This window comes from Lissotriton helveticus, chromosome 7 (genome assembly GCF_964261635.1).
Source record: "Lissotriton helveticus chromosome 7, aLisHel1.1, whole genome shotgun sequence".
Taxonomy (NCBI): domain Eukaryota; kingdom Metazoa; phylum Chordata; class Amphibia; order Caudata; family Salamandridae; genus Lissotriton; species Lissotriton helveticus.
Genome location: NC_136068.1, coordinates 136270178 through 136282473, shown reverse-complemented (window position 1 = coordinate 136282473; position 12296 = coordinate 136270178). Strand labels below are relative to the sequence as shown.

General features: G+C 43.2%; 1 protein-coding gene and 1 long non-coding RNA gene across 3 annotated transcripts in view; one reads left to right on the top strand and one right to left on the bottom strand.

Annotated features, from left to right (window-relative positions):
• Positions 1–12296, top strand: part of LOC144766664 (uncharacterized) — a 183837-nt gene that overhangs the window by 79789 nt on the left and 91752 nt on the right. The window lies entirely within an intron of this gene.
• The window catches only part of HM13 (histocompatibility minor 13), a 67753-nt gene that overhangs the window by 36596 nt on the left and 18861 nt on the right, over positions 1–12296 (bottom strand). For both annotated transcript variants that reach the window (XR_013598502.1, XM_078651738.1), the window contains exons 2-4: positions 3923–4021; positions 3747–3829; positions 1661–1749 (exon numbers count right to left, since the gene is read on the bottom strand). Coding sequence is in view for 1 of the 2 variants with exons in the window: in XM_078651738.1 (XP_078507864.1) it covers positions 1661–1749; positions 3747–3829; positions 3923–4021 (271 nt within the window). In the remaining variant the exon portion in view is untranslated. The remainder of the gene's footprint in view (positions 1–1660; positions 1750–3746; positions 3830–3922; positions 4022–12296) is intronic.

Here is a 12296-nt window from a genome sequence, read left to right as displayed (position 1 = left end):
AACTTAATTTGGTTATAAAGTGAATGCTCTGTTCAAGGTCCCGGATCTATAAAAGCGGTGAGCCCTTAAAAGCAGTAATAAAATGCTGTATTATTCACTACACATAAACCAAGAATGTTCCGATTTGTGAGGCAAACAATCAATTGCTGGCCTCCCCACCCAAGACCTTCCTGCATTATTCTTAAGGACAGAAAGGGCACTGGGCTGGGTATCTACTCACGGTCGCTAAACACCAGAGAACCAAAATAACTGAGGTCAAGTGAGATGTTTTGCAGCACTTTCCATGGGACATTCACACTTGAGGGTGGCATCAGTTTGTGGTTCTCGTGTGCAAAGTTCAGATTTTGATCCATGTGGAAGTTTTAAAATTTTGCTGCAGGCTTTAATGGGATGGCTTTAAGGCTGTGGGGGCTGAGCACCATCTATGTCACACTCTCCTTGCAATCTTTCAGGTATCCTGGGTTGCTAAAAGATGGAATCCAGGCACGGAGTGTTTAAATGTTTATTCAAAAAACATGATGCTTATGATACCTATTGTTGCGAGTATATTTTTAAAGGTTTTCTGACATGAAGAGTTTGGACCTCGCCTTTCAGTGATCTGCCTTCATGTTTAGTCTTCTGCAGGCACATTGTTTTACAGGTGGGCTGATTGTAGGTGTTTGGAAGGGTCTTGAGAAAAGCCAGGTTTTGTAGATTTGTGCCCTTTGGATGTACAGAACTTCTTGGAAGTTATCCTCAACTCTACCAGAAGTCAGCGGAGAGTTCTTAGGGGGTGGTATCACAATATAGACTTTGAAATATTATCCTGCAACACTTACTGTAAGATATTGACTTGCACAAAATAGTCAAGCAGTGCTTGAAGTTAAATGAACAGCATTTGGGGGTATAGGGGCTCTTAAAGGGGCATGGTCAAAATAGCATAACTAGGAATCGTTTACAAGAAGCATGACCAATGCAATCAAGGGTGTGGGTTAAAAATATCTTAAACAAAATCCTGTGCGTTACAGAGTGTGCATTGTGAACAGTATTTGGGTGCTTATTGAGTTTTCTGTTATTGCAGCAAGCCATATCACACAGAAACGAACATGTGCCAGAAAACAAGCCAGACCTATTGGCTTTGCCATGCATATAAGCAATAGCAGATAAACGAGTAACAACGATTTTGTTGTGAATAATTAGAAGTGAAAAAATTTTCAATCTGGGGAAGGGGTCTTCAGAGTATCAACGACTCGTGTTCGCCCCTTCACATCTCTTTCATCTGCAGTCCCTCACTCCGTTAGTCACTTAACTAAGCATTCGATGAAAGCCTTTGCTGGTTTTGGGTTGGGTTATTTGACCCATCAATTAAAGTCATCTATGAACAAAGTTTTTGTACGTTGGCCATTAGGCATAAGGCCAAATAAAGAATTAGTGAGCCTTGTGCTCTCCCGTGACGCACTCCCCTTCCATTATATTGATAACCAAGTGCATTTTACCACTACTGTTTTTTGTTACCACTCGTACACAAGTAGGAAAGACACAGAAGCATCAGTCAAAAGTCCAGACAACATCAACCAAACAGTACAATATCAGTAAGGGAAAAAGAGGTGGGTGCTGTGGACAGACATACACTGGGAATGGATGCACAGAGTCACTGAGAAGGACAGAAGCTCAGACATACCTTCTTTGTTCTCCCCCGTTCCCTGTACAAAAAGCAGGTGGTACTGTTTATTGGGAAAGTTCTCTGGAAAAAATCTTGTCATGAGAGGGCTGAAAAGAAAAGGGTGTGTGGAAAAAGCACATGAGAGTAGATCAGTAGACCAAAACCTGCATCATAAGAACATGACGTTTATACAGCATTGTTATCAAACATGCTCCATTACGTATTGTTGCGAAAAAGGATTTATGACAACTAAATTCTACTCATTTTATCAATCATGAGAGGAGATCAGGCTAAGCAAGCTAGTCGAACCTGTGGCCTGCAGGCTGCACACGCCCTACTTATCCCTCCAAGTAATCCTATGAAATTCTTTCTAATCCACTGCCAGGAATTCGTGGCTGACCAGGAATCCCCCCTTTGAAGCTAAGAGCCTTGAGTTCTGCCCTCTGTGCTTAAAGACATGGCGAGTGCTGCCTTGTATGACTGGTATAACTAAATACAATATCCCAACAGGTGATATTCATAAGACAAATACTTTTGTATGCACAAGGCATTACACGAACATGAGTAAAGGAGACAGTTGTTCAAATAACAGGGTTGTTGGAATTATTCTTATATTTCAAAAAAGATAAAGGACAAGGTCATATTCATACAATTGGGGCAGCACAGCGAGGAAAAATTCAAATGACAACCAGATATAAGCTTGGTGCTCAAATATGTACAAGTAGTCAGTGGCGACACAACTGACATACTGAACAGCGCAAGGTGAACGAAGTGAAAGATATATACAGTGGGTGACTCAGTGAGTGACAAAGTTGGAGTGACTTTACACTTATAATCACAATTTAAACAGAGCCAAAATAGAACATGCGCCTGTAGTTGCGCTGCGGGGTCGACGAAGTTTCGGTCCTCAATTATTCGGGACCATCCTCAGGACATGGTTGCCTCAATTAAGGTGCTGGTAAGAAAACAACGATCGGTCTGAAGGATCCGATCTTCTGCAGGTGTGGAGTATTCCTCAAAAGGGTCTGGAACGAGTAGGAAAAGGAATCTCCAGATGGGAGGAGTCTTAGTTGTATGGTCGAATTAAGGAGTCAAAGTGAACCGGACCAGGGTAAATCAAGGTAGAGATTCGGAATAAATTCGTGGTGTAACTCCAGTCAGAGATCAGGCATTCAATGACTTCCGCATTCACTGAATGCCTGATCTCTGACTGGCGTTACACCACGGATTTATTCCGGATCCCGACCTTGATTTATCCAGGTCCGGTTCACTTGGACTCCTTAATTCGACCATACAACTAAGACGCCTCCCATCTGGAGATTCCTTTTCCTACTCGTTCCAGACCCTTTTGAGGAATACTCCACACCTGCAGAAGATCGGATCCTTCAGACCGATGGTTGTTTACTTACCAGCACCTTAATTGAGGCAACCATATCCTGAGGATGGTCCCGAATAATTAAGGACCGAAACGTCGTCGACCCCGCGGCGCAACTACAGGCGCATCTTCTATTGTGGCTCTGTTTAAATTGTGATTATAAGTGTAAAGTCACTCCAACTTTGTCACTCACTGAGTCACCCACTGTATATATCTTTCACTTCGTTCACCTTGCGCCGTTCACTATATCACTTGTGTCGCCACTGACTACTTGTACATATTTGAGCACCAAGTTTATATCTGGTTGTCATTTGAATTTTTCCTCGCTGTGCTGCCCCAATTGTATGAATATGACTTTGTCCTTTACCTTTTTTGAAATATAAGAATAATTCCAACACCATGTTATTTGAACAACTGTCTCCTTTACTCATGCTCGTGTAATGCCTTGTGCATACAAAAGTATTTGTCTTATGAATATCACCTGTTGGGATATTGTATTTAGTTATACCTTTGAACCCTAATCCTGACCAGGTTTATGGGTCACACTCCTGTTAACCCTTACAAGTCTTGTATGACTGACATTTTACTGCTACTGATCACACTGACTGAAGCACAATCCATCCGAGACATCTGGGAACCAACACACACCACACTTGTGTTGTTCAGTCTTACATACACAAAGTCTCCCAACAGGAAGACCCAAGTTGCAAAACTGCTGAAAGTGGTTACCTGATGGTGTGTGATAAGGCAAGGATGCCCAGGACGAAGAAATACATGGAGAGGAGGAGGTTGATGTACTCTTGGGAAAATATCTGAAATGAGAAGATAATATCCATATTAATCAAGACGTCAAATGGGGTACTCATTCCACAGTGCCATTCTCTTGCTGCAGTGCAATTGCTTACCTTGAAGAAGAGGTAGAGTCCAAAAAGGGTGCAACTGGCAATAATGGGAAATCTGGCAGCATCCCGACTCGTGATAGTCTCCGGCATGTCTGCGGGGTTCTGCATGGAAAAATAAATGAGGCATTAAAATATATACATCATACTTTATATATACACACACATGCATCAGCTAAATTCCCATATTGAACCCTAGTACAGAAGCCTTGATGGCGGTGTGGTGGGGACATCGGACACATACCCAACCACCAGCCTACAGATCCGTAGTCTGGTCCAGATGCATGGCAGAGCACAAGAGCAACTCTCCGAGATAAGCATACTGATCCCCTGAAGACAGGGACCAGATCGAACCACAGCAACAAGATCTATACAACATTACACAGTAAACTACAGATCCTGCTGTAAAACCGGTGTTTCATTATCACAACTCTGTATCTGGCGGACCCTTCAGTCACTTCGTTTTATACCTTTGCAAAGATGGTTCATGCTACCAATAACTTTGTGGGCATACTCCCTCCAAAGAGCAATTACAGCACAGTGTCCACAACTTTCAAACATTAAACAGTCCTGCTACATTTTGCCCCCATAAATCTTTGCTGTGAAGGTTCCAACTGAAATATTTACTAGTGCAGCCTGTCACCACCATCAGCCAAAAAAGTGAAGGAGGACCACAAAATTGTCAGAATGTTTAGAACTAAAAGAAAACAAACCTGTGTAGGCGGAATTTCAGAATATAGACATATGTCAACAAACATTATCCATGTTGGCGCCAAGAGATGAGAGAAACAGAAAAAGTTGATGTTAGATGTTGTGTCTGTCCCAGGTATCTTAAATTTACACTGGCCAATATCCAAGTGTGCTGAGAGAGGAAGAAATTAGGTGTAATTTCTTTCCTGACAGACAGTTTTTCCATTAATTTCAATTTTTCCTATTGAACGGACAGGAATATGAAAAAAGTGAGACACACCACGGCCCACTGAGATCCTCTTGCGCATGTATGTTTGTGCAAAGGTGGGCGGGTAGGGTAGGAGCACATTCGCAGTGAGCTGACTGCAACAAAGTAGTTTCTTTAAGCCTTCCCCAAAAATAAATACAGAAGGTACAGTGGCTACTGATGCATTGGTACAATTAATCACGCTCTACCACCCCCCCCTTGATTCCTGGTTTATGCACTCGTGGGAATACCATTTCCTCCCTAGTGTACTGCAGTTACTAGGCCAACCACTCAAATACTGTGCTTCTTACCATCTTCTTCCACATCTCTTTAGAAGTCCTCAGCAGAAGATTACAGATGGAGCAATTAAGATTGCGTCTTCCACTCTACACTTCAATATAAATCTTGCTTAGTCTGAAGTTTACTCTAAATTCTCCATGACCCAGAAGCTGTTTTAGCTTGCGTACAGAATAGGTCTGCCCATGTTACACTGCTTTTAATCCCACGCATAAGTTGCATCACTTCATCTCAACACTGCTGCTGTCCTTGGTTTGGATGGGTAAGAAAGTAATGGACATTACATTCATGGGTAAGCATGTACAACGCACCACCCCAACATGCATGCAAACACATCAAGCAGGAAAGGTCCAAAATCTAAGTACACATATGTGCGCACTCACACTACCAGCAAACGTACTTGACACAGGATGTTACACTCGACAGACATCCCACATTTACAACGCAGTGTACATTAAAGAGCTCCTCTTTAAACATATCTTACATGGGATATGCACCACTGAAACAGATGCATCCCACACAGAACATTTTGATCTTGAAGGGAAAAAACCATCAAGACATCTTTAACAGCTCTTTTGTGCATGTTGCCTTCGCTGTGGCTGTTGACTCTCCATCTCTAGCATTGTACTACACAACTTAAGGATACACAAAGTTCATAGTCTAGCATAGCACCAAAGTCTAAGTAGAGAGTATCTACAGCACCACGCATCTTTTTTATCATTCACAAAAGAAATCTCGAGTTGTCCAACAAACTGCCAAAGTTATAGGATGATGATGGTCTACAGTGGAGAGGAGGTTTCAGAAGGAGCTTAACTTGTAAACTTTAGACCTCAGTCTAAGATCACCCCACTGAAAATTATTATAAGAGCCTACTGATTAGGGACCACCAAGTTCTGCAGGCCAACACAGTTAGCTGAGCAGTGACTAACTTTTGGGTCGGATTCATTCATAATAAGAGGATAGAAAAGTGCCATCGCATGCGACAGCCCAGAGACGGTGTCCCAACAACTGTGCGATGATACTGCCGGGTTTTTTGCAAACAAAATAGACACTATTTACCAAAATATTGCTCAAGCCACTAATGTCGTCGATATTAAAGATTCCTTGCCTAGTCCACAGCTCGGAACAGTGGGCCTTGGCCATCCGGCACTGTCTGCTATCCCTGAGATCAGTCTGGATGATGTAAACTCACTGATTGGGACGATTAAATCGGGCAGCCCGGCGGACCTTATCCCCGCCCGAGTGATGCATCTTATAGGGAATGCTCCGAGTCCCACCATTCAGATGGTGATTAATCGCTCCCTTGCTGAAGGAGTGGTCCCCCTGGAATGGAAAAAGGCCCTGGTTAAGCCCATAAGGAAAAACACTTCCGTTCCCTGGTCGGATATGACCAACTTGAGGCCTATCTCCCTTTTGCCGTTTGTCGGCAAACTAATGGAGAAGCACGTTAATCTCAACCTCTCCAGTTACATAGAGCAGACCGGCTGTTTGGACCACTCTCAGTCAGGGTTTAGACCCAGGTATAGTACCGAGACGGCCCTCCTTTCTGTCACGGATACTATACGTATGTCTCTGGATAGGGGTCTATCTGTGGTGTTGGTGCTGTTGGACTTGTCCGCAGCATTCGACACCATATCTCATACCATCCTCCTAACAAGATTAAGGGAGATCGGCATAGAGAAATCTGCCCTGGCGTGGTTCTCCAGCTTTCTGGCAGATCGTACCCAGCAGGTCAACATGGGCACCTTCAGTTCCACCTCCACCAAAATCACCAGAGGAGTCCCGCAGGGCTCTTGTCTCAGCCCTACGTTATTTAACGTTTATGTCTCCTCCTTAGCTGGTATTATGAGGTCTTTTGGGTTTTTACCCATCTCATACGCTGATGATACACAGCTACTGTTTACCTTTAAAACCTTTACCCCGGAGATAAGGCAAGCGTTCTCGAATGGCATGACTGCGGTCGCCGGCTGGATGGCCAGGAACTTTCTCCAGTGCAATGTGGGGAAGTCGGAAGTCATGCTGTTCGGGGAAGCAAAAATCATGTGGACCCCTGATTGGTGGCCTACAAGTCTGGGTGCGGCCCCTTCCCCCAAATAGGTGGTGAAAAATCTGGGGGTCCGTCTGGACCAAGACCTCAATCTTGTACATCATGCCAACACCACGGTGGGGTCTTGTTTCCATATCATCAGCCTCCTCCGGAAAGTGTTCCCCCTTCTCCCTGACAGCACAAGGAAGACCTTGGTCCAGGCCCTCGTATTGAGTCGCCTCGACTATTGCAATGGTCTACTTTTAGCGGCCAATGAAGGAGTGCTTAACAAGCTTCAAGTGGTGCAGAACACCGCGGCACGCCTGGTGACAAATGCCCCCCCCAGAACACCATCTCTGCCCCTTCTCAAACTGCTCCACTGGCTTCCTATCCGGAAACGGGTGGAATTTAAGACCTGCTGTGTGGTGCACAAGAGTCTCCACAACTTAGGGCCGCCCTATCTGGCCGAAAAATTTGTCCATCATCACCCCCCCCCCCGCAATCTACGGTCCAGCAATCAGCTGTTACTACAGATTCCCCGACATAACAAGACCAGACAGGGAGGACGTGCCCGCTCTGTTATGGGTCCCCGTCTGTGGAACAACCTCCCTCTCTCCCTTAGACAGTGCTCTAGCCACCCAGCCTTCAGGAAAAGCCTTAAGACAACCTTATTCCAGTATTAGCGCCTGCTCAGACCTGTTCTCCTACAGCACTGCGCGGAGATACACCTTCGGGTGTGATTCCGGCGCGTTACAAACCCTCAAATAAATAAATAAATAAATAAATAAACATGGACGTAGTGTGGCAAGATCCCTCTCCTTTCTCATCCCTGTCAATATGTTCTCTGGCCCTCCATCTTGAGCGCGACACCTCCCACCATACCCATCTGGGATTGTTCCCTGTACTTCACCTCATTCTTTCTCCTAGCCGGACTTGCCTGCACTCCTTATAGTGTTTACCACACTGAATTAATAAGTTGACATTTAGAAAGAGACTTTTAAAAAGGAACAGCCTTAGATAGTGATATTTCACCGTGTCCCTCCTTCCACAGTCATGTAGATTATCTGGTAACAGTCATGTTAAATAAAGTAGGCTTCTTGACTGGAAACAAATTGGTCACTTTCCTGAAATTCACAAGTTACTAAAGTTTTAAAGGGCATCGATAATTAAAATAAAGTGTAGAGCTCTTCATCCCTTATGGCATAAAAACGTCTATCTTAAGAAAGAAGAGTTAGATCGTTTCCAGATAGGGCCTGGGTCATATGCAACTATTTAGAGTAACTTTGGTGGTGGAAGTGTGCTATTGCAGTGGTTAACCTTTTGAAGACCCCCAACGTAATAATTACTGGAACCCAGGGACCCCAGAGAATCATGTTTGGAATCTGTGCACACGGCCTGAGTATTTTTTATTTCAACCGCACAACAATGCACATTAAAAATAACTCAAACAAACACACAAATAATGAAATATCTTAGTTAACTCACAAATTAAACAAGCATTGGCATAGCCAATAGGTCTCGCATAAGTGTTTAGCTATGCAGCACATTATCCTATGTGCTGTGCCACCAGGGGTTGAAAGGCCACACAACTGCTGCAGACTGTGTACACTTTATAAGTAGCAGCCATCTACAAATGGTCTGATTTACTAATGAATTTTGAGGCAGGTGGTACTTGTAGCATCAGACACTCGGTGTCAGGAAGTGGCAATGATATCATCCTAAGACCTCCACTGTGTTGAACTGGCAAACATAACATCTACTATCAATAAGTAGGGCAGGTAATATATCCCAGAAACTCATTGTCAGCAGATAGAACTTTAAACAACCCAAAGCATTCAGTCAAATAGTACCACTTGTAATAACCCTAGATACTCGTCGGTAAGTTGAAAGCATAGCACCCAACATCTGCCACTGCTAGAAACGGGTACTTGTAACATCACATGACACTTGCTGCCAAACTGTCCGAAAATGGCATTTTAATATTCAGAGCCAAAGAAGGGCGCTTGGAGCATTACAAGAAACAGCGCCAATCAGTAGAAATGATAACACCAGAAGAAATCAATTTTTAGAAAGTACCATGTAACAACACCCTAACAGAGTAACATCTAAAACCAGAGACATCCAATGATAGATATGTGCTCTGGAAACATCATCAATATCAGATTATCGAAAATGGCATGCACAGCAGCTCAAGACACCGAGTTCTTAACATACATTAAATTACAGAAAGTCTCATTCATGGCATCTAATCTCAAAAAGTGACACTTGTATTCCCCCCCCTTCACAGACCCTCTGGGTCCCCACACCACAGGTTAAGAACCGCCGTGCTAGTGGATTGAGCAAGGGATTTCCAATATGTTTTTTCCAACAAACTGTCATTGATATAAGCCGTGAGTAGAAGTTGTGCTTCGTAATCATAGGTTAATGGGCTTCTAGGGTACAACACAATCCAAGGGTGAAGAATTACTGTTACCCAATCCCATGTTCTTGCAAGGATAGAACTAGAATTTATGAAAACCTCTAGCAAGCAGGCTTTCCCCTAATGGGCTTGTCATACCAGTCTTCAGAGAGCTAAACAGGAAACCGCGTCTATGACTTCTGTTCCTCCTAGCATCTGTCTATGAGGGATAGGCAAGCTGGGTAAAACAAGAGAATGCAAGCAAATTATTCAAGAAAGAACGTACCCTCTGTGAACACTGGTTAGAAACTGTGAAGGAAGAGTAGGGAGGGCAGACTGCAGAACCTAGAAAGGCCGACAGGCAGCTGAGGTGGAGATCTTGAAGACCTACAGTCTACTCTACTCAAAGATTAGAAGGCCAATAATGAACATACAGAAGCTGTCAACGCACTACCAATTAAAACACTTAAAGCTGCATGGTTTGGGAAGAAAGGTGGAGGGGGGCTACAGGAGGATAAGATAGATAAATGACCAAGATAGATAAATGACCAAAGAAAATGCCAGTAGTTTTGATATATGTATAGTGACAGTACTAGCATACATGCATCAAAAATATTTTCAAAGAGAAGACTAAACAAGCATTGGCATAGCCAATAGGTCTCGCCTTTGGGACCTTATATGTGTTTAGCCATGCAACAGATTATGTTGTTGCACCAAGGATATTGTGCTCCATAACTAAACACTTATAAGGTCCCACAGGACCTCAGGCTACAAGCATTATAAAGAATTCCTACTGACAAACTATTTGATCGTCCGTCTTAGGCCGGCCAAACAGTCATGCGCACTTTGCATGTTCTCCATCCATGCAGTATCACGGCCTGGGTGGAGAACATGCCCAGGCTCCCACTCCCTCTCTGAGCATCGAACCAAATGCTCAGATCACAGCGCTGCTATAAGCAGAGTTGTGATTGGATAGGGGAGTCTACAAGACTGGGTGCTTCCTGTTCCTGGGAGCAACCAGGAACAGAGAACAGCAGGTAAGTTTCCTTTTTTTATATATTTCCTAACCCCCAACCTGCCCCCACCAGTCACCTACCAGCCGTCACTGATTGAAGTTAAAAATAAATAATAAGGAAGTAACTAGGGTATCCTGCACCACTAAAGTAAAGAAATACCTCCTTTATTTTTAATGACATCTTGCAGCAAAAGTGTAAAAGTATGATAGTCTAATAAAAATTCATTAAGTGTATTTCATTAACAATGCAGAACCATTTCACCTTAGTATAGGACATATCAGTAGGGTGAAAAGTATTTTTTAAGTGATAGTTTTGAAACATGAATCTGGAAACATTCGTTCTTCCCCACCCTGACGGAGGCCAATAGTGAACCAAGAAGTAAGTCAGTTGTGAACATTATAGTTTAATAAATCAAACACAGAAGTTTTTATAAACACATCCTGAAGTTATGTATGTGATAATGAATAACAAGCATTTGCAATGCAATAGGTCTCGCATTATGAAAGTTTGAGCTATTGGTCTTGTAAATGACAATTTTTTTTATTTATGTGTTGGATTTTGAAAATAGCTAAATTAATAGCTTTGTCATTTTCAATGCCAATAGTTATAACTTTCGCACATGTGACGACTATAGCATTTGTAATGCAACATGTTTTGTATTTACGTGACTTAGATGTATTGATATTACAAATAGCAACGGCTTTTAATTTTTTTAAATAATTAATACTTAAAAAGTGATTGTAATTTATATTGGCAATAGCTTAAACTTTTGTAAATAAAGTTTGTGAAAATTATGTTCAGTGTATTTTATTGTGATGAAAATCCAAGAACAGAAGTGAAATAACATCTTTTTGTGACATTTGTAATAAAGCTTGAAACATTGAGAGAACATAATTGAACCAGTTGTTGAATGGTGGCGCTGAGTGATGCTGTGGTGGCGCTGAGTGATGCTGTGGTGGCGCTGAGTGATGCTGTGGTGGCGCTGAGTGATGCTGTGGTGGTGCTGCTGAGTTCACTCTGAATCTGCACTCTGAATCTGCACTCTGAATCTGCACGAACGAGCGAAGGAACCTGTACGCAGAGCGGGGGTGCTGCAAGCGACTGAGTCACTTCATGTACATCGGACAGGGTGAGTGATGCACGTGTACCCTAATTGTGCTCTCACTGTCTTTTCGTGCGCCTGTCACTCTTGGGAATGTCTGCTACTATCAATCAATGAATCGCAATAGCAGAGGTGGACTGGCTCGTAAATGAAGGCCGGTGGCTCTGAAAGGCTGTTCTGCTGGAAGAAAAGTCAGCCGAATATCAGAAGGCAAATGAAAGGTGCTCTCCTTTTATTGCTCAAAACGCTAGAAGGCCTTCACGCCAGGCAGGCTAGATAGAATGGAAAGGAGTCTCTTAATCTAATATCAGAGGAGAGTCGAGGGGACTAGAACACACTCGCCTAATGCAGAGGAGAGTTTGGGGCCTGGCGCGAGCCAGCATGAGAGTGAGGAACCAGCTCACGAGAAACTATGTGGATGAGTGCTGCGTCATCGTCAAACACTCATCTTTCTAATTCAGATTTAAAAAAAATATATATAGCACATGTGTCAGGGTTGTTCATGTGGCAGAAGTATAGGTGACAGTAGTTGGTGCTGCAGTGTTGGTTTGTGAGTGCTAAGGTGTTTTCTACTTCTGCATCGAATGGGAAAATGGCAGGAGTG